The 21,970-nt window shown below is 38.2% G+C and overlaps 2 protein-coding genes across 3 annotated transcripts; one reads left to right on the top strand and one right to left on the bottom strand.

Moving 5' to 3' along the window:
• Window positions 1-1,576: 1,576 nt before the first annotated feature.
• kcnk10b (potassium channel, subfamily K, member 10b) lies at window positions 1,577-14,256 on the bottom strand. The gene is made up of 7 exons (XM_026306490.1): window positions 14,202-14,256; window positions 10,935-11,350; window positions 4,580-4,697; window positions 3,039-3,199; window positions 2,681-2,873; window positions 2,453-2,595; window positions 1,577-2,224 (listed from the first exon to the last, which is right to left on the bottom strand). Exons 1-7 carry the CDS (start codon window positions 14,254-14,256, stop codon window positions 1,577-1,579), a joined length of 1,734 nt encoding a protein of 577 aa, XP_026162275.1.
• A 2,585-nt stretch (window positions 14,257-16,841) lies between these two features.
• spata7 (spermatogenesis associated 7) lies at window positions 16,842-21,590 on the top strand. 2 transcript variants are annotated; one of them, XM_026303404.1, is made up of 12 exons: window positions 16,843-17,133; window positions 17,705-17,767; window positions 17,885-17,974; window positions 18,111-18,158; window positions 18,452-18,555; window positions 18,764-19,200; window positions 19,299-19,344; window positions 19,595-19,716; window positions 19,819-19,869; window positions 20,041-20,118; window positions 20,257-20,314; window positions 20,416-21,588. In XM_026303404.1, the coding sequence occupies exons 1-12, from the start codon at window positions 17,091-17,093 to the stop codon at window positions 21,061-21,063; spliced, it is 1,788 nt and encodes a 595-aa protein (XP_026159189.1). In that variant the 5' UTR covers window positions 16,843-17,090; the 3' UTR covers window positions 21,064-21,588. The 2 variants fall into 2 exon arrangements, with proteins under 2 accessions (XP_026159198.1, XP_026159189.1); XM_026303413.1 differs by lacking the exon at window positions 19,819-19,869 and having other exon boundaries at window positions 16,842-17,133; window positions 20,416-21,590.
• The last annotated feature ends 380 nt before the right edge of the window (window positions 21,591-21,970 follow it).

Genomic DNA, 21,970 nt, shown 5'->3' with positions numbered 1-21,970 from the left:
CTATTAATGGTTACATTTACTGTATTTGCTGTAATGCCATAAAATGCCAAAGAATATCGGTTTATTGGAAAGTAATGAAATATAATATATAAATCAATACTACTAGTGACACTACTAATATACTCATGCTGTTATTAATACAGCAATTACCACCTCTTAAATGTATTTTCTTGAGTTTATTATCTGGAAAAAGGCACTCACTACATTTAATGTGATCTGGTCATAAAATAAACTGTACACAACAAATAGTTGTTCAACTTGTCACAGGCCATGGTCATGGAAAGATCAATGCTATTCATATCAGATAAACAGGTTACAAGTACAACCAGCATGTGTGTAAGTCACTTTTAGAAATGCATGCAATGCACTCCAGTGATACATTTAATAGTTCTATAGAATTGAATGTGGGCAGTAGTGTCCGTACGTGTTTGTAAAATGCTAATGAAGCCGTCATGTGTCAAACGTTTCAGTGAGTGAGAACTACAGGACGTGTTTCACTAAGAAACACAAAAAAAAAGAAACATGTATGTTTAGGTCATATTATACATTTGAGTTGGAAATACCGTTGAAATGTTCGGCTGATATAAAAAGGAGTAAACACAGATGCGAACATGCTTGGTGAATACAAAAACAATCGCATCACATTCAGTCTTTTAAAAAGTAATTTAAATAGTAACAAGAGATAAGTGATAAGATGAATGAATGAAAATAATAAAGTTCAAAACGTTGCTGACAATCTCATGGCCAGAGGTGATTGTGTCTTTTGTCTGGTGGATTCCATCTCAGTGTTTAGTCACTTTATTTTTAAACAAGACTGGTGGCAATCATTACTGAAGCTAAATATGAATGAATGCACAATATTATTGTAAAACTCCAAGCTGTCAAGTTGGTTGATGGTTGCCTATGGTTCTGTTTGAATAACCATGCACAATCAAAATGAATTTTTTTTTTTTTTGAGCTGTATATGTCAGCTTGGTAAATGCTTGTATTGTCTAGCGATCCAGCAGAAACACAATGTCCCAATGTCCATTCATTACAATTTGAAGTTTTGAAGTGGTTATATAGCAGACTGCTGAACCAAAAAACAGTCCCCGCAGCATGAGACGACAGAGTAGAAGAGATAATGTTTCTGAAGATGGATGATACCAGTCAGGTTCTCTGCATGTCCTGCCCACATTGTTAAAAACTAAGATTCACCATGAACAGATGCTTGTTTACCAAATGTATCATAGGAGCAGAGAGCAAGAGCTGAAATACAACAGAGCTGGAAAGTCAGTTCCAGTGAAAAGTTCTTATATCACCCATTGTACAACAGTGTTTGTAATGAGGTATTTTATCTATAACATACTCTCTCTCCTCAGTTTTATTCATTTTTGGCAACTCGTTTTCTTCCCATGGCTATGGCACGATGATCAAATTTCCTGGGAGCAGTTCCAATCTAAGCATAGGAAACAGAAGGCACATTTCTTGACACTTTAAAAGGCCTCTGCACTCTTGTTCTGACTCTGAGTATCTTTCACTCCCTCTGTCTCTAGACTCTACACTTTCTGCTTGTCTGTGCTCTTCCATTTGATAGCTAATTGCTTTCTTTGTCTTTGGCCTCTGCTTGTATGAAGCCATTCAACCTGGTGCGATCCACCACATACTGTGACAGGTTTGTCAGACTAGTGTTTCCCTCTTTCCTCTCTCCATTTTCCTCATCTGCCTCCCCATCCTCTTCTTCTTCCGTCCTCTCCTCCCCCATCATGGCGCTGCTGTTGTTGATGCCTACACTCGCCCGTCGCACATCTTCAGGAATGTTTCTCCGCAGCTCACGGTTCTTGTTGCGTCTGGCCAGCTTGGTGAGGGATCCAAAACGCAAGTTGAAAAGGTTCTCCTCTGAAGAAGACGCTGTCTGTTGTGTTTGCTCACTCCCCTGAGGGTCGTACGGCTCACAAGCCCCCTTCAGCCTCAGGTTGTTTAGCTTGGTGTCGATGCTCTCCTGGGAGGAAGTCTTGAAACGGCCAGCATCCAGACTGGCGAACATGGCCCGCTTCTCTGGAGACAGCATGTCCAGGGAGTGAGCTCGCTGCTCCAGGCCAAGCTGACGGCGTTCCATGCTGCGGATGGTGGCGGCCCGCTGGAGCTTGTCATGGATCTCAACACTCAGACGCCGTCGCGTTTCTCGAAACTCAGCTCTTACATTTGCCTTCCATTCAGCTGCATGAGCTTTAAACTCCCCAACCTGTGACAACAGTGCAATCAAAAAAGGATTAGGAGAGAACGTGCTACAATCTGCATCTGCATCTTATGGCACTGCCCTCCTGATACAGAGCCTTTAAACAGCAATTAATACCCCCCCAAAAAAAAAAAAAAAAAAAAAAAAACAGAGAAAAGGAGTAGCGGTTGAATGCCTGCATTATTTTCTACCTCCCTAATTTAATATGAAGCAGTTTAACTGAATGAACCTCACCTCCTCTTTGGTCTTTTTTGACAGCACTCGCAGCCAGTCTCCAATCATGCTAAGGACTGCTGCAAAGTATGCCAAACCCACCAAGATCCAGAACCATACCAGCGGCTTGTACCACTTCATGTAGTCGATCCTACGGTTTCCACCTTATGGGGAAGGAAAAACACAGATAAGAGTTTGACTACACAGTAGAGTATCATGACAAGACAGCCATCTGTTGCAAAGCTCTACCTGCCACATAGTCTCCTATTCCCACGGTGGTGAGAGTGATCACAACAAAGTAAATGGCCTCCAGGGTAGTCCAGCCCTCGATGTGTTTGAAGATGACAGCAGGGATGGTAACAAAGACAATGCACCCAGCAAGGATGAACAAGATGGTGGACGTCACTCTTATCTTAGTTTGACTGATCTGTTTGTGTTTTTGCTGAAAAAAAAGGGCAATATTAGAAATAATACAAGGACCTAACAATGACAACACCTAATGGTAATGTTATTAACATTCAAAGGCACTAATACATGGCACTCAATTAGATATTGTACTAAAAAATATATTTATAAAAAACTATGCATTGTGATACTTGCGACTCACCCTGAATATCTTCTCAACTCTCAAGATACTTTTCACAAAGATGGTCCCCAGTTGGTCTCCAATCCCCGCCAACAAGAAGCCAAAGAGAGGGATGCCAAATATGGCATAAAGGATGCAAAAGATTTTCCCTCCCTCTGTGCTTGGAGCTATGTTTCCATAACCTGTTGAAACAATGAAAGGACAAACAGGAGGAGATAAGAAAAAAGAGGGCAAAGGAGTGAGAGTAGGAGTATTAAGAATAAGATGACAAGCAGAAGACGTCAATCCCAACTTTCTGATGCAATATAATCAATTGAGACCCCTAAGGAATAGTTCTTAGTTCCAGGAGCAGGGATCTGATGTAAACAAGCTCCAACAGAGACAATAATTAGGTTCCCTTTAGAGAAAATTGCATTTATTTTGGTCGTACAGTGACAGAGATGTAACAAAGAAGAGCAGAAGATGCAGAACAATTATATCATATAATCCACCCAATTCCTCCTATTTGAACCTGCTGTGACCAGAATATGAGTCTTTTTTCACTTCTCTTTCATCCATGCTCTCTCTGTTCTTGTAATTTTCTCAAATCAAGTTTTTTAAATTTTAAATAATTAGAGAAAGTTGGAATAGAATTTGTATATATAATTTTTTATTCAATGCCTTTTTTGTATTGTAACATTTTATCTCAGAAGCAAAGCAAATGAATGCACAGTAAATGCTGCCAACAGAGAAAAAAGAAACTTCAATGCTCTGATGTTGAAAGCGTGGCTCTTAAATGCAACTAATACTGTCTCTGGTCTGTGGTCTCGATAATGTTAATCTTCATGGATATTAAATTCCAGAGGGCTTGGGCTTTGCATCATTTAGCACTACCTTATCTGGACTAAAGAGATCTGTAAAGCTCACCTGAGGATAGCATTAAAAGGGAAGGATCGACAGAGAATTGTAATGAGAAAACACCTTTAACTATATGAAAGGATAAATCCTATCTAAAAGGCTTCAACATTGTACAGATCAGATGTATCAGATTTGCATTTAGAGTCTCGTGTTGTTTAATGGAATATTTATTAAAGTTGTACTCTGTGTTGTGATAGTTGTTACCATTTTGGAGCAATTTAGTAAAGTGATAGTTGTTAAAGCTAATTTCAAAATTGCAAAGTTTATTAATTCCATCTTAACTTATGCTAACATGCTACAGAATATGGTCTATTTCTATTTCTTCTTCTTTTTGTTGTTTTTCAGAAATGCTGACTTAATTGCTTTACTTAGCCCCAAATTCTAACAATTACTAGAAGTGTGTTGGTTTTGTGCCAAACTTTCATGGTATAATAATAAACAAAATGGCTGACAAGGTTAACATAAAAGGTGTGCTCCCAGCACTTTCTCAATAATGAGTTGTCACAGCTCAGCATGATAATGAGAAAAATGGCACATTTAATTTGAAGGCATTTAATTAGCATTATGCAAAGCCTTTTGATATACTGGTCCTTAAAATGTAAATTACATTGACAGTTAACAACAGGAAATGTAAATGTTAGGATTATTTGAAACATATTACCTACCTATGGTTGTGATGACCGTTCCAGCAAAGAAGAAGGCACTGCCAAGGTCCCAGTAACTGGAATTGTAGGATGTGTCTCCAATGGGACTCACACCTGCACTCACAGCATCTATGGCATGCTGGAAAAATAATAATTTATACATCGTAAAGATCAAGAGATGTCTGGCTGATATGATCATAAAAGAAACGTGTAATTTTAAAGTAATATTAAATGATAAAACAGGCATTACTCTGCAGCACCTGACTTACATATTGTGTTACAGTCCCCATTAACAGAGGAATTCAGGGTCATGATTGCATGCCAGTTCAGCTGATGGCAATACAACAAACACACGTGCCTGCTTTTCATTTTCATTTCTGAAGTCCCCATGGCATGAAGGGAATGAGCACATTAACCCAACTCCTGCTAGTGTTTGTGTTTCTGTATATATGTCTCTTATGTGTGTTTGTGTCTACATATGTGACCTGTGCCACTGATTGTGTAACACTCAAGAGGCAACTGAGGTTAAAGCAGTGTTTGTTGTTGTTGTTACTATCACTAGATCATCCTGAAAGTTTTACTATCAAGATGATGAGAAATGATGCTGAAAACGATTTCTACACCCTTCTCTTTAAAACTGCATTAATGCTGGAAAGGGCACTAAGTGGATGGAGTTACTAATTAATTAAATCTGTCCAATATTAGTGTATCTCAGTTGGAATTCTATAATGATAATACATATCACAATCTTAATCAACCCCTCATCACAAGACATATGTATCTACCTGTGATGACAAGTAGTTTTCCTTGATTTATTTATTAAAGATGGAAAATTCTCCAGTAAATAAGATTAATTTGAAAATTTGTTGAAAGAAAGAAAATTAGACATTTAACATCTTTTGGATGTCCCAAAAAGAAGTTTTTACAAGTATTTATTTTTGAAATGTTGAAAACAAGTATGATACATTTTTTTGACTAAGAAATCAATAATTATTGTGTCAAGAAAACACTTAGTTATGATACTTTGGATATATGCTGTATAATTAGTATGAGCCAACTTAGCACAAGTGCTGTTCAAATTAGTCAGTGTCTGGCTTTTCAGATGAAGCTGTTTCCCCACTCTACCCAATTTGCATGTTTTGTTCACACTGCCTGAACTGGCATGTGCAGCGATAAGACTTTTATCTCCTTTTTCTTCAGTGTCAGCCTTTTTTTCTTAGTCCCTCAGCTTTTCTTTATCCCCAGTTTGTCTTCTGTTGGGAAAACATTAAGCCACAATATTCTGCATTTATTGGGTCATTATTCCCATTGATCTCTCTTTCTATGCTCCATTATGTAACCACGAAAACCTAATCTACAATCTTTTTTCCTAAACTGCCTGTTTATGTGCAGTTTATGAGAAAATCTTTTTTTTTCTTCTTCTTCTTGAAATTTTGCCTTTGGGCTCAAATAAACATTGCTTTTGCTGACATGAACATTATTGTGAGGCATGCCTTTGGTAAGAAATTGCTCCAGTCCATTTTCCGCCATTCCTTATGGTATATCCTGTACAGTTTCTTCATTCAGAGCAACCCCCAAAGCGTCCACGCAAGCTGTTACTGAGATGCAAGTCCATATAATAAAACATGTATCAACTCTCGTGACATACATTTCAGTAAGAGATGGAGGACCACTTTAGCACGCATCGCTGCACATGCCTACTCATATCTTGCATGTGATTACCTCAGCAGCCTTAATGAGACAGATTTTTCTAAAATTAGTCAATTACACTAATGCTAATTCATAGGTTTTAGCAGACATTGTTACTTCATATGGCCAGTATCAGAGCAGTAATTATACAATAAACCCCAAATAACCTAATTCTAGAGTCAAGGGAGAGTTACAAATAGCCTCACAATGTATCTGAATATTTTATGAAAGGGTCTATTTTTGTCTCTTGCCTTTTTTCACAGCCAAGTTCATGGTCGGAGAAATCCTGCTTTTGCATCTGCACTTTTGAGGCATGATGATTTTCATTTGTGTTGCAGGATGTTGATTAAGTCAACAAATGATGTTTTGTTTCACACAACACTCTCCCTTCTATTTAGGCTACACAGAAGAAGCAGCGCACAACTGTTATACAGACATACAATCACCACCAATAGTGCTCATGATGCGCTCTTAGCTAATGTGTTTTTATATTCTGCACTGCAGGATCATTAAAGAGGAAGCTAACTCACTGCAGATCTTTAATCCTCTGAGTGTGTCACGCTAGGTAACAACAGTTATCCAGCCAGCATGGAGCCTCACCCCTCTCCTTTACCAACCCTCAGTGTAATACAGAGCCAAGCACTCACCTCTGCAGTACTTTCACAATCAGTGTCTACAAGTACCTCAGAATTATACACAAGTACAGTACAAAGAAAATGCACTACTTTACAATCCAGGATTGCATATATACTATCTTGTTTTTTGGAAATGTTAAAAACAACTACAACTACAAAACTACATTTTTTGTCAACCGTCTTAGTGTTTTCAATTATTAGTGCACATTGTGAAAACGCCTGAGGAGTTGAATCCTGACCATTTAGATAAAGGAGCTTAATTTCGTCTTCTGTTTTAAAATAATCATCTCTATAGTATTTGGTTGTCTTTTTTAAAAAAAAAAGCATTTGCATTCAATGCATTTGTGCTATTAAAAATTCCTGACGTGGTTTTCAATAGATAGGTCATTGTGTATGAAAGTTTATTTGTGACTCATCAATAAACGAGGCTTGACTGGTGTCAATAACAGTGCGGCTTCACATTGTGCGAGTGTGAGTCATCCCAGTGGCGCTGGCGAAACCAATTAGGTCTGCTGTTTTTGTGGGGGCACAGTGGGTATGTTGCCATCACAGATACTGAAAAAAAAAGCAGGAAGAAATCAGCGGAAGCGCACGGACCCCCACACACACGTTAAGCAACACATGCTGTGAAGCAAAACTTTAGTTCCCTAAAGTTATCATTCCTAATATATCGTCTCCTTGCACGCACACACATGCATGTCTCCTAAGGTTGCTATTTTTCCTCCAATGCCTCTGCCAAACAGTTTGCCAACAGTGAGTCATCACTGCTGTGTCCCCAACGATGGATCTTCAGCTGAGTGACAGGCTTAAAAGAGCAATAACAGAACATGTTGAAGGATCACATAGACTCTTGGATGGTGGACTTGTGAAGCAGCAGGTCCTCAAGGCCACTTCTTGAGACAGCAGAAAAAATTATCTGTCAGCTTGAGCTTCCCACATGGCTTGATATTCATTGTTTCACTTAGCTTTGAAGTACAATCTTAACCCAGCAGAGTGAGTTAAGTTAATTGTTCAGTATTTAGTGAAAGACATATTCACTTTGTTTACTTCTTATTTACTCTCCCCAGCTGACTTTCATGATGGGAGTTATCTGAGAAACTTGATATCACTGTCAAAACCTGTATGGTAAATATAAATAAAGCAGCTGTTAGCTCATGGTTAGCATCAAGCCTGGAAACAGAAGGAAACAGGTTGTCTGGCTTTGCCAAAAGTAACAACATCCATCTACCAGAAACTCTAAAGCTAAAGCCATCCCTTTAATCCCTTTAAAAACCGAAGTGTAAGTATATTAGATGTGGTTTTAGAAGGTTAAAACACAGACAAGAAATAGTCTGACTTATAATTACATCTAAACTTCAGTTGCTGTGAAAACAAAACAAATAAGATATGTAGCTGCATTCATTTGCAAATTTTAGCGATGCCAGTAGGTGGATTTTGTTATCCACAAACAGAGCTGGGCTAGCTGTTTTCCCTGTTTCCTTTATGCCGAGTTATGCAAATGGAAATAGGTTTCTCTTTAATATATAGACATGAGAGTGGTATTGATCTTCTTATCTAACTCCCTGCTGCAGCAAAGCATTTTCACAATTTGTCAAAGTATTCTTCAAATACATCAAATTTGTCATAACAGGTTCCATACTTTTCATTCCTTTGCAAAGCGCTCTGCCATATGTAATCTCATGTATCGGAAGCTGATCATTTGTCCAGTAGACAGTCTGTGATTCAGCTGCTGCTCCTGATGTTGCTGCTTCGAACGGTAGGAGGTGTGTGACTGCTGGCTACTGCAATGAATAATTGATTTCCTGCAGCCCCAGGCACACCACACCAAAGGTTTTTATTTCCACGCTTCTCCTCAGGAAATACTGCCATTGATTTTTTTGCAAAGTCATGATAGTGCTTTTGTGGCTCAAAGGTTGAGCACCGACAGAGAGGAGAAGAAAGGATGGTTCTATGTCAAAGAATAAATGAGCATTGGTGGGTGTGGGAAGGAAACAGAGAGTTAGGCAGTCCAGTATTCACCGGAGCAGTGTTGAAGAGGCTAAACTTAAATGCAGACATTCTAGTGGAAAGTGGAACACATCAAATGTCATGTGGTGGTTGTCTACAAGGGGTTATTTAAAGTTTAGACAATCAGAGGAAACCACTGTGGAGATAATGTGAATCTTGTCTTTCCAATTCTCAGACTGAATGAGAAAAACATGGAAAGCAATTTTATCCTAAAAGGGTTCTTCTTGCATTTTTAAGATCTCTATCAGAGGCTATAATTTTGCTAAAAATATATACACTATTTGCATTGCTATTTTGCAAGATCAATTGAATTTCCATATGATGTCTTTGAAATAAGGCTAATTAGGTAGTTTTGTTTCACAATTTGCTATTTGGACCTTGTGTTACAAACTCTTACAAGGAAAAATAGCAAATGGTCATCTGTAAAGTCTGTCTAAAGGAAGGTTTGACTGCACTCCCTCACAAATTAAAGTTTCCACACAGCCAACTCAAATCATTTTCCAATCCCATTTCTAGTTGTATGTGTCAGTTTGATGAAGTGACCTTAAATTATAAACCATAAATTAAGATTTATAAGGAGAAAACAGTTTGTGTCGCTAAAAAGAGACACAGTAAAATGCACTTAACTCATATTCTGCTTGATTTCTGGTCCAGTTCACATGTACTGAGTGAGAATAAAAGATTCATTGGTGGTGTCTCAAATATTGTGTGATTATGTTGAGAAACCTGGGTATTTCAAATTCATATGTTTAACTAAATGTTTTGTCAAAATAAAAAAATATGTGATACACATTTTTGTTTTACATAAAAAACACTGAAAACATGGCTTCAAATGTTTCAATACCATAAAGATAACTGTGCTGTTATGAGCTAGTTTCCTTATTTAAACTGTGTGGGTGTTGTTAAAGCCTTACTCTGGAAGTCCATATGGTACCAATACATATATTATTGACTCTATTCTATTATCTATCTCAAAACAACCAACTAGGCTATTGTAACCTCATTTTCTATTGAATAATAGACAGTTATTTGCCCAGATTACTTCTATGTACTGTTATGTAACTGCATATACTATACAGTGTAGTCACCAGGACAGGAGAGGTGTCATTGTGAATTACATCAGTAGTAGTGAATGTATTACAGTGCTTCCTGCTAAAAGATGGATCTGTCTGCTCATGACCTTTACCCATCTGTGACTGTGCTTAAGATTGTGTATAATTGATTTATTGACTCGTCAACACAGCAGGATGCAGCAGAGCAGGATGAAGTGGCTACTTAAACAGCTTATATTAGCATTACAAGAGCTATGACAGCATACGTTTATTGAAAAACCTGTGACTAAGTTTAATGTAAGACAAAATACTTGGGAAATCTCTAATGGTTATCTTCAATTTAGAGACAGAACAGAGTGTACTTCTGTGACAAATCCAACCCACCCACCTGAATACATATTTAGGTGCTTAGCACACCTAAATACAGCTGCATCATGGTAATAATTCAGCCCTGAAGGCTGGTAATGATGTCTTAGCGACAAATACCAGAGTTTGTAAAAACTCTAATCTGATGCTGAGTAGTCAGATTAGAAATCAACATCAGATCAAATACAGAAAAAATATCTGGAAAGATAATATTCATGTTCTCTGCACCAACAATGACTAAACTGCTCCAGCAGTCCACTAAAATATTTTTTTAAAGTTCTGAATGTTCTAAATACATTTTTATTTAGTGCACAGGATTTTCTTCAGTCAATAGACATGAAAGGAAATAGCATCTAAGATTGTCAAGCTCATGTGACTAGCTAATGAAACTAGAATTACTTACTCTGAGAAGCTGTAATTAGCCTGATAGCAATCACCAGCTATAAAACTGCTGCTATAAGGCTCAGTCCTCTAACTTTCCTCCTTTTATCTACCAATCAAACTGATTGACACACTGTTCTATTTTAAAGCTAACTGAGCAGCTGGAAGTAGAAAACAAAAAATGAACAACAATTCTGATTTTATATATAAAACTTTAAAATCTCATCTCCATTTGCAAGCACTCACCTTAATGAGTGCCTCCAGCTCATCAGGAGTAACACAGGGGTGTCTGTCCAGGAAAGACGCCTTCTCCAGGGTGATGCTGGTCTTTTGGATGCTCTCAAATGGCTTCTCCAGGGCCCTGAATGCCAAACCTCCACAAACCAGGTAGAGAACAACCACGATGAACACCGCAAGCACCGTCTTCCACTTCATTACAGAGTGTAGTGCTGAGGCTGAGCCATCACAGCTGGTGTCCATGCTGGCCACCACGCTGGCAGAGCGGGAGGAGATGGATAGGCGTGGCAATGGACAGTGTCCATTTGTCTTAGGGTCACAGCCCATTGGGTTCTGCATGGTGGCAACACTGGCCTGGACCAGACTCGACTTCGCCATGCCAGGCTGGACCTTTTTGGGAGGGACCAAGTTGGTCTGGACAGCCACTAGGAGTGAGAGGAAAGAAAAGACTGGATTAATACGGTTTATGCTTTGTTTACCTTTATCTTGTGAAATCGATTGTGATGCTTGTAGGCAAATAAAGTTGGAGTAAACACTGGTTCAGAATGGGAATGAAAAATGTGATGACAAATTCAGTAAAGAGAAATGTTAGAGAGATGTTATTTTCTAGGCAGTTGCTAAGGCTTTATACGCTTACAATGATAAGGCACATTGGTCATTCCAGTCAGTGCTGTCCTTTGTCCTGCTCTGTAATAGCTTATTATTCATTACAATAAAAAGGAATTCAAAATGAATGCATGGACTAAAATTATAGTATTGTCTCATATCGTTAGGCTTTCTTTGGCTTTGCAACAACAAGTTAATGCAGATGGAACATACTGAAAGTCTGCAACCTGCATGGTACCATTGGAAAGCACATCCCTGGGTTTTGGGCTTTGCAAAGATGACGTCTTATAGGTGTGTCACAGCTGAACTGGAGTAAGACTCTCCATCTCCTCAGCATCTTTTCATTCTGACAACTTGTTTTGAGTTTCACAGATAAAAGGAATTAATCGTTTGAAATGGAGCCTCCATGATCCACAGCCACTGCCTTAACTGGGACGTCTTTGTAAATCCAGAAAATCTGATGTTACTGGATTATAATGCTTCAGTCTGTAGGCCCACACTTTAAAGGAACATACCAGTGATTTTGGCACACTTTGGCACACTCAGAAAATCAATAATTGATTTTAATTTATGGAAAATCTAGAAAGAATGTGCTGAATTATCACCATTAATTAAATGACTGTTTGGAGACATGCATGTGCAGTATATACACAACAAAGCAAAATAAGAGTTTTTAAATGTTAAAAAGGCACATGCACCATCCTTACAGTATTGCTGGGTGGAGGTGAAAATTGAGGTACCCTGTTTGTGAATCAGGGTTTTATTTTTCTAGTCATCTTAAAGAGCGATAAGTGTCACTCTCAGCCATTGGTTTCTGAATAGGTTTTGCACTAAATGCATTTGTGATGGAGCAGGTCAACCATGTGCCAAGCAGCTTCTAGGACACAGCCACATTTAGATTCCTTTAATGTATATAAGGCATTGTATGAGCGATTCAGAGCTGTGGCCTTCACCCCTGATGCCCCCACCTCTGTTTGAATAGAGAGCATGAAGTGCCTGAGATCCCTGGGAGGAGCCTGTTGTCTACTATGATGCAATTCTCTGAAGGTACAAAGGTAAGACATTAATTCATTATGAGAGGCAATCTTTTGTTTAATGGGATAGTACCATTAATGGCATATGCTAAGCAAAATGTACAGGCACATCGAACCCCCCCCCCCCCCCCCCCCCGATGAGTCAAGGACATCCAGAAGGTGTCTCATGCTCTGATCCAGAAGCCATGAATCTTGCAAAGTAAATCAATGAATCAATAAGAGCAAAGTGATGTCACAAGCTTAGGAAGACAGAAAACTGCTTCAAGGGCAGTGGACTGTGATTTTAAGAGGATAAAATGAATTCAAAAATTAAGACTGAAAGGTCAAGCAGCATTGAAGACTGTCACACTGTCTCAGGTTATATTTTGGTCAGGTTATTGTGATGGTCCAGTACATTACTGGTACATTAACAATACTGGCAGAAACAAACAATATTATTCTGTAATGTATATTTTAAGCAAAACCAAAACTTTTATGAAAATATATTGTGTATAACATTTCTAAGTACAGGGTGCATTAATCCCAAGTCTTTTTTAAACCAGTGAATGCGCACTTCATATTGATTTTTTGCAAATTAAATAAGGCCTGAGTGGAAAGCAGTGCTTTTTATCTGATCTGATTCTCATTCTCTCTCTCAGCCCATCTTTGATTTCAACATGCCTGGTCAAAGCAGAGGACATGTTCACCAGGTCAGCTCCATAATACAGGTTTTACTCACTTCAACTACAGAATAAATGTTTGAAAACATATGGTTAATGAGGATGGTTTAATAGACGGCAATGAAAATCAATTTTGACATCTGAAATATTCATTATTATTAACAGCAGATCAGTGTAGAGATTATAGGGGCACACGTGTTGCAAAATAATGATTTGCCTACCGATGACCAAAATTCAAAACTAAGCCTAAGCGTAAACATGAAGGCGATTTTTAGGGAAGCTCACAGCCCAGCTATTCCCTGTGGCTCTAGACAGGTTGCAGGCGTTTAACTGACCAGCTGAGCCTCACACTCAAGCGTCAACGCAGGATGAATAACACATTAAGGCAGGCAACTTACAATAAAACCAAAATTCAAATTAAAACTCTACTCTATATATATTTTCGGGCACTAAATGTAAAATAAATATCTTCATATTAGGTAAAACTAGGGAGCAATATTCCCCGTACGATAATTAGATTTGGTAATAACTCATCCTGTGCCATGTCTCTGAATGTTACAGTTGGATTGTAGCATCTCGTGCAACAAGTTATATAGGTATTATTTTTTTAGGCAACTTTACAGCTAAAGCTTTTATTTCGACAGCTTTTCCGGTTTGACGCTGGTTGTTTTTGCCAGCTTGACGCAGCTGGAGATCGATTTCCAGAACGGCTGAGAAAAAAGAAGGAGGCTACCCACAACCTTTGTCCTGAGGATCCTTAGGCATCACAGAAACATGCAAAAAAAAGGAAACTGCGCATTAAATAAACCAAATCACTAATAAGAAATTGTGTAAAGCTGTTGAAGCTGGTGATTAATGCGGGTGCATTAACGATTAATGCTATCTCCCTGATATGTTGCTGAGATTAAGTGCAGGCTATTGTTAAAAGACATATAATTAAACTTATCAGACAAATTAAAAAGGCAGCATTTACCAACCTTGTTCAGGGTCCCAGTTAACTTGTTTCCTTGGGGTTTCTATTGGAAATTTCATCTTTTCTTTTTTTCTTAAGCCACAAAGCAACGAAATCTGTTCAATGCTACTGTTAAAAAAATGCAGGGAAATAGTCGAATCACGAGGAATTCATCTCTTACATCTTCGGCACATCACCTTTTCGTGGATGTGGGTGTATATTGTGCGGAAGGATAAGCGCATCGTAAAACCGCATTGTCTACCCACCCTCCTTTTTTCCCCACCTCGCTCGGACGCGTGGTGTTTGTCTGACAGAATGAGATACGTGTTAGACCTTGCACTGAGCTGTCGCACCACTCGGAGGACCAAACCACATCCCATCTCTCTCTCTTTCTCTTTATCTCATACACACACACACACACACACACACACACAAACACCAGCGGTCCGGTCCAGAAAGAGCCAGAGTGTGTCCAAACAAGTAACTTTACGCACGCCTTTACGCCGGTAGCAAGAACAACGGGTTACGATGCGCTCCTCCCTTTCATTCCCAAACTGCACTATGTTATACCTGCCTTTACTGTAATTAGCTGGAGGAAATTTGCAGCTACATTTTACCTAATTTGTCTAATCGGTTAATGAATACTCACTCTTTATGTTTTTCCTCCAAAAGACGATTAACCTTCCATCATTTGGCAGTCGGCGACTGAGCACATGGCGCAGAGCGGCAAGTCAGAGATGGACGCAAAATCAGTGGCAGACTACGATTACATCATTCACATGTTTGGGAAACACTGCATTATTTATGAACTCCCAATAGCTAAACACAAGTAAAATAAAAGTAGAAGCCATAATCAGCCTACTAAATCAAATGAAGATGACTGTATAATATTAGATGAAATGTAATTTATGATATTTCATGTATATATTTTATAATTGGACTATGATGAAATGTTAATTTGAAAAGAGCAGCAAACCTGTAATTTGAAAACACATCTAAAAGTTGCACATCGTCTGCAGTTATCCTGTATTAGTTCAGCATTCCACTGCACCGAATCAAACGAGCTGTAATGTGCATTATAATACAACCAATTTATGGATAGCAGCATTCAGTTCATGAACTACTAAGTGGTTGAAGACAAAAATGAAATCAATAGTGGGAGAAAACAATCACAAGGAAAAGATTGTTAAAACATATTAAAAGGCAGTGGCTAAAAACGAAGATAAAAAAACAAAGAGTAAAACCACTAAAAGGTTTAGTAATTGACCATGTGGCTGAATAGACCTTTTTCACAACAGACACTTGTCTACCACAGTAACTAGTTCCTCTATATAAACACATCGACTAATAGCATTCAAGACCATTTGACAAGAATTTCTGCTTTTTGAATTGGATTTAAAATCCATGGGGAAAAACTAAATGAAACATGGTGGTTAATGATGACATCACTGTACAAGAAATGGTGCATGTGACACTGCTATTAAGTCATTCACAATTCCTTGTTGATAAATGATGTGTGGGGCTAAAAGGTCCGTGAAACAATACAAGGAACATAACAGAATAAACAATATGCTGTTGACTGAGTGTTCGTTCTCATGAGCGATATGTACTTCATCAGATCAGATGTTCTATTTCTCACACTCTGTTTTCCCGCATTGGTCAGTTTTTCACTCTTCTACGTTACAGTAAATGAGGGCGCTGGTGTGATTTTTATGATAATAGGACATTATGCTGCTGCAGCGATAAACAAGATAGCCTACTGGTTATTCATAAACTTGGTGCACCTTGTAGGGATTTAGGACTCTTGGGAACATGGATGACACAAACTTAATTTAACAAATTCTTAGTCTTCTTTTTATAATAGTAACAAAATGCCATTTCATTTGAGGTTTATATAGTTCTGGCCTTGTAACACTTGTGCTTTTCCTACCATAATGACCATGTCAGAAATGCCTACTGGGAAAAGGACCTATAATAATTGAGAATGATATTGTATCAATCAGTGATGCATTCACTTGCCCCAACATGCAGTGTAGGAGAAATGTGACCCAACTACCAGTGTCTTCTAGGGAAAAGGAAATCTAATGGAGAGAGACCAGAGATATACAGGCTCTCTCATTCATGATAGATTACTGTTTTCAGGGCCCACATAGTTGTTTTAGCACGTAAATCTCTTCCTCGTGTGAATATTTATGTAACTAGACTATTAGGAAGACATTTGTATACAATCCAGTGCAAGAACAGGGTGATCCTGTTTTTAAATTATGAGGCACAAAATAAGTATGCCACTGTTTTATGACCGATGAGGACAATATAGGCTGGCTTTTCCTGCAGTTCATGGGCTTTACACTGGTTCCCCTTACATCACCCAGCAGCTCCAAAAATACCACATGACCACACCCAGAAATCACAGTGTTAAGATACAAATATTGAAGGGGATGTTAGTCCTTTTGTCATCTTAACCTTACTGTCTATATGTGCTGCAGCTACTGTGAAAACAAGCAGGTTAATCCACATTTGAATAAATAAAGACAATAAAACCACACATTACGATGAAAATCTGTTTGATTCAGTTGAATTCTGGGGAGCATTTTTTTTTTTTTTTTTGCAATGTTTTCATTTCAGGTCACTTTTACCAGTCAAGTCACAGGTGCATTTCGTTGCGTATGCAAGTGGATGGCTTGGGGTACCTTCTTCCTTACGCATGAGCGTGATGACGAAAGCAATCATAGCAACCAGCATGGCGACGGGGAAGCGTTGCTTCGCCCCTGATCTGCTTACGAGCTAGTAATAGTCTGATACCGTTCCTTTATTTGATAATATTACAGCGTTAAAATGTTTACAGTTAAAAACACTGTGGTTTCTGGGTGCATTCAAGGTCCGCCGGCGCTACCTCGGAATATTTACGAAGAAAATGGGATACGCTGAGTTTATCATTGTCATGGAATCGAGAATAGGTATGCGGGCGCTGCTAGCATCAGCTAGCTGTTTGGCTAGTTCAATTCAAATTGTGCTTAGGGCAGCTAACTAAAGTTAAACTCATGCTTAGTCTGCGCGCACTGGCTTCAAAGTTATCTCGACGACCAGGAGCCATTTACTTATATTACGTGTTCCCAGGAATTAAAATTAAAATCCAAAGCCATTGCGGTAAATTAGCGTGTAATACGATGCTTCCGTTAACGCCAGCTAACGTTATCCTTGCGTTGGATTATTTTGGTCTGTTGAATTCATGGCAAAATATTATCTGTTTACATTTTCAAAAAATAATTTTACTGTAGCTATTTAGCTATAACGTTATGCAACTGCTAGTAATGACATACTGGGATAGCACAGAGATGTAAAAATAAATAAATAAATAAATACCCAGATTAAAGGACTGGGCGATTATTTTCATTATCCTATTACCCAGTTAAATAATGGTCATATAATTCATATCTTTTTCATTCTAAAATAAAATAAAATGTCAAAATAGTAAATCACCAGATGTTAATTTAGAAATATATGTCTATATCAATCTGTTCATTTTAGGTAGTGTATCATCTGGACTGGGGTCCTTCCCTGGTATGAGAGGACAGACTTTGAAAAGTAGCCGTGAGTATCAATATATGTGAAATATTATCATTTAGAATAGCTCTATGGAGTATTAGTCAGTTGGAAGAGCTTAATTTTACAGTGTATTGTATGTTGCTCTCTGTCTTGCACTTTTAGCTTTCTGCCCTCGCTCTGCTAGCAAGTTGACACAATCCATCATTAAAGACCACATGGTGTCTCATTACAAAAAGGTTTACTCAGCTAAAGGTGAGTCACATGGCAGGAATACTTATGTTATTATGTACGGTTACAATGTATGCAGACGCATATAAAGCATATAAACCAATTATAGAATAATTTGATTAAAAATTATTTGTGTCTTAATTTTTGTCTTTTTCCACAGCTGCTATTGATACATCAGTCCCAAAGAGCCTGATTCATAGTGTAAAGTGTAAGTAGCCAAATGATAAATAGTAAATCAGAATTCTACTTAAAACACTTCAACTCTGTTGAAAAATAGATGGATACATTACATTACATTTCTGTGCATATTTTGTTGAATAGTTAATACACTTCTCATCTTTAGCAATGACAGTGAATTTTATTAGCACAAATGCAACTCACACTCATCTCTCATGGTAAAAGTCATGCTGTCTGTTTGACTACCTATAACAGTTTCACATGACATTGTAAGAAATGCTTGGTAATCCTCCTATTCAGTTTTTTAAAAATATCTGTTAACAGACAATGACCAGATCAGAAAGGATCTCGCGAGGAAAGGGGGCCGTCCTCAGTCAGCCCACTCTTTCTCACAGAGGAATACCAGAGCCTCCTGCTCCTCAGCCCAGGTAGGAAATCAAAGCACAGCCACCAATGTATTTCTGTATTTCTTTGTGTCTTATCAACTTATATTACAAAAATACAGTTTTTGTAGCCTTGTGCGATAGAAAAAACTGGACATTTACAAGCAGATGTGAAGTTTCAAATGCAAAACCAACATTATTTGTCATTTAAACCTTTTCAGCATGTCTTATTCAATACATCTTTTGTCTTTAGAGTAGATTGTCCGTGCAGTATGATGACAGCCCTTACCTCTGCTCGACAAATTCTGTGGTCTCCAGCACAGGGCTCAGCACATCCTTTCATGTGAAGGACATTGTTTATCCATCATGTAAAGTCACACAGAATCATTCTCATCACGCTCGCCCAGCATCACAGATACAGTACAGGAACCCAGAGGCAGTTTTGCAAAGAAAGCAGTCTGTGTGTTCGCTGGCACCATCAGGAGATCAAAGTTGCTACAAGATTTTCCAGGACCCCGTCCAGAAGACATACAGCGGAGACTTGCTTCAGAAACACTCACAGCGCTTTACCCCAGACAAACCTTTCACCCCTAAAACCCTGAAATCAGATAAGAGTTCATACCTATCAAAATATCGTTACTATAGAGCACCTCAAAAGAAGCCTACTCAGGACCGCACCCACATGAGAAGGTACACATCAAATCTCAGTGAGTCTCAGATAATAGCAGTAGCCAGTAACAATTAATTCAGCATGTGTATCTTACAATGTCTTGAATTCTCTTCTGCAGCACAAACCGCAAGGAATGCACACAGGAGTTTGAGGATCCATTTCAGGTAATTTTAAGGTTTAAATCTGATTGTTCATATATTTTTGAATCATTACAGCAGTGTCTTCAAGTTGCCTGCGTTGCCTCTTTGTACCTCAGGTCTAGTAGTATCGAGCTATTTGTTGTAACCCTAACCCCGAAACCATAAATAACAAAATGAAAGTGAAATATTTCCAGCCCTATTTATACAGTATGTATTTGATCATGAAAACAATTTGAATATACCTTCTCACTTTAAAGTGTTTTTTGTTTTACAGGGATTTAACAAAGAGCCTGACTGGTCTGAGAATGAGTTCAATGACACATATTTTTCACCATCTAGACAACGAAGTCAAGCTAACAAGAGCAGAGACCATTATCTCTTTGATTCCTCATCCAGGTAAAAATGTGAAGTGTAAATAGTATGTTATATTTTTTCTTTAAGGTTTGCCTTGTTTGTTTTCTGTGTAAAGTTCTAAAAAATGTAAGTCTCCTCTTCTAGTCTTTCACCTGATGGCGGAACATCTCCCATTATGAAGAGTGTGTCTGCAGAGTATGTTTCCTTTAATAATGTTTAGTACCCATATAGCTTTTAAATGAGATTGTATAAAAGTCTTTCTATATGTGTCAGGACTTTTGAACATGTTATGCTTTATGAGTTTTAATTTAACAAAATTTTACTATAAAATGGTGTTTTCTCTGGAAAATGAATTATTCTCTATAGGGAAGAAGAATTGATGTACCTCGAATTTATTTCTGCTGTAACAGAGGATATGTTGTCCAGGGGGCACATTTCTGACAGGTTTGTTGACATTTCTGTGCTGCTTGATAGTCATAGCATGTATCTCATAATGGAGTAAGGTTAACAATGGCTGAAGCTTGTTACTATTTCCTGAGTAATTACTATGTGTAATTACTAAGTGCCTATTTCCTCTGCAAGGGTCCTAGACCGGGTGATAATGCGGCATATTGACATGAATCGGCATCAGCTTGATGAGGTGAGTATATAACTTAATGCTGAATGCCAAATATTTTGAGCAAAAAACATTTAGACCTTTTGAACTCCTCTCATTCGTGTGATTGCACTGCTGGTATTTAGGGTAAAATGCGCCACCTTCTGGAAGTGCTGCGTAAAGATTTTGAGGAGCCAATCAGCATATCCAACTCCAGCACAGAACCTGAAAATAAGGAGGATGATCTGTTTGATACACTTCTACCACATCTGGAATCAGTGGAGAAACAAATACCACAGACCAAAGAAGACAATGACATATTCCCGTATGCGTCACTAATTAAATATGATTCACCTGGTTACACTGATGCCATATCAGGGTTTACACCCTTATCTTCTCCTAAAAGGGCAGCTTCACTAATGACAACAGAAGAAAAGAACGAGGAGGGTGACATTCAGGAGAAGTGCACTGGCTCTCCTTGGTTCCATGAGAATTTAACCAATAACACAGGTATTATTGAAGAGGACTCCCATCAAAATCAAACAGGCTTAACTATAACAAGCATAGAAGTCAGCAGTGAACACCACGAAAAGACCACAGAAACCAGTGACGAAGGATTTCAACAAGACCAGGTTGAGGCCAGTTACGAGAGACAATCTACAGAGCTGGAAGATCTGGGAAGAAGTTTGTCAGTGTCACTTCATGTGTCTAACAACACAAACTGTAAAAACATGGAGACTGCCAGCGAGCAACACACAAATACAGTTGCTTCAGTCAGTGATGATGAGTTCTGAGTTTTACTGTATTCAGAGAACAAATGTCCTTTTATTTATTTTTGTTACCTAGTGAGTGTTTTTCACGAGAGAAATTTGATATTATAATTTTATGAAAGTATAGTAAATGTTATTTCACACTGGTTGCGTTTTTAAAAACCCTGTTAATGAGGCGTTGTAATTCTGTTGTAGGTTTAACCTTAAAAGAATCTGAAAACGTAGCACAAGGAAAGAAGATTCTGCACGTCTCCTTTGGGAGAATGTAAAATGAGCTTCAGACATGACGGTTGAGCTGCAGTTGATTTCCAAAATAATGCTCCAAATGTTTTAAAAATCAGTTCCACATAGTGACTACCATGTTTTGCACATTTGCAAAGAATAGTCCAAAGCACTGCACTGATGTCAGATGGGTGAAATTCGTGGTATCTCTCATTTTGAGTGGAATACAAAGTAAAATGTAGACAGTGATGTAGCTGCAGTTTACATTTTTCAGATTTCTAGGAAAACTGTTACAAGGAAACTTATAATCATCCATTGTGTAGCTACTAGGAGTTGACTCTCACCAGAAAGTGTCTTTGCCATTGCAATAAATTTTATATTCTACTTGTATACTTGCATCTGATTTTGAAGAGCACACAATCTGGTAATTATTCAGTCATCAACCATTTATACGAAGCCATTATCATCTTTCAGTCACAGAGGGAAACTCTTTAGTCACTGTACAATATTCAGTGTTTTCTATTACAGCTGTCAGTCGATGTAAAAGGTAAACAAACAGGTCAGCGAGCAGCTGTCCCATTTCTGGCATTTTCACCGCTCGGCATTCCAGCTGTCTGATGTCATGGCTCAGAAAACCTCCATGTGTTCATCCGCCACATAGGAACTATAATGCATTTTCAAGCGTCCGCTCAAGAAATGCGATTAACCA

The sequence above is a fragment of the Mastacembelus armatus genome, chromosome 22, assembly GCF_900324485.2.
Source record: "Mastacembelus armatus chromosome 22, fMasArm1.2, whole genome shotgun sequence".
Taxonomy (NCBI): Eukaryota; Metazoa; Chordata; class Actinopteri; order Synbranchiformes; family Mastacembelidae; genus Mastacembelus; species Mastacembelus armatus.
Note: the sequence above shows the minus strand (reverse complement) of the source record. Positions and strands in the feature narration are given on the sequence as shown.

What these genes read in the sequence shown, in the direction of transcription:
- kcnk10b (XM_026306490.1), bottom strand. Translation starts at nt 14,256, where the DNA reads ATGAAATTTCCAATAGAAACCCCAAGGAAACAAGTTAACTGGGACCCT. An exon ending in AACGGTCATCACAACCATAG is followed by an intron (nt 3,200 to 4,579) that starts GTAGGTAATATG and finishes TTGTTTCAACAG; the next exon opens with GTTATGGAAACATAGCTCCA. An exon ending in GAGTTGAGAAGATATTCAGG is followed by an intron (nt 2,874 to 3,038) that starts GTGAGTCGCAAG and finishes CTTTTTTTTCAG; the next exon opens with CAAAAACACAAACAGATCAG.
- spata7 (XM_026303404.1), top strand. Translation starts at nt 17,091, where the DNA reads ATGGGATACGCTGAGTTTATCATTGTCATGGAATCGAGAATAG. An exon ending in CCTCCTGCTCCTCAGCCCAG is followed by an intron (nt 18,556 to 18,763) that starts GTAGGAAATCAA and finishes TTTTGTCTTTAG; the next exon opens with AGTAGATTGTCCGTGCAGTA. An exon ending in AGGGGGCACATTTCTGACAG is followed by an intron (nt 20,119 to 20,256) that starts GTTTGTTGACAT and finishes TTCCTCTGCAAG; the next exon opens with GGTCCTAGACCGGGTGATAA.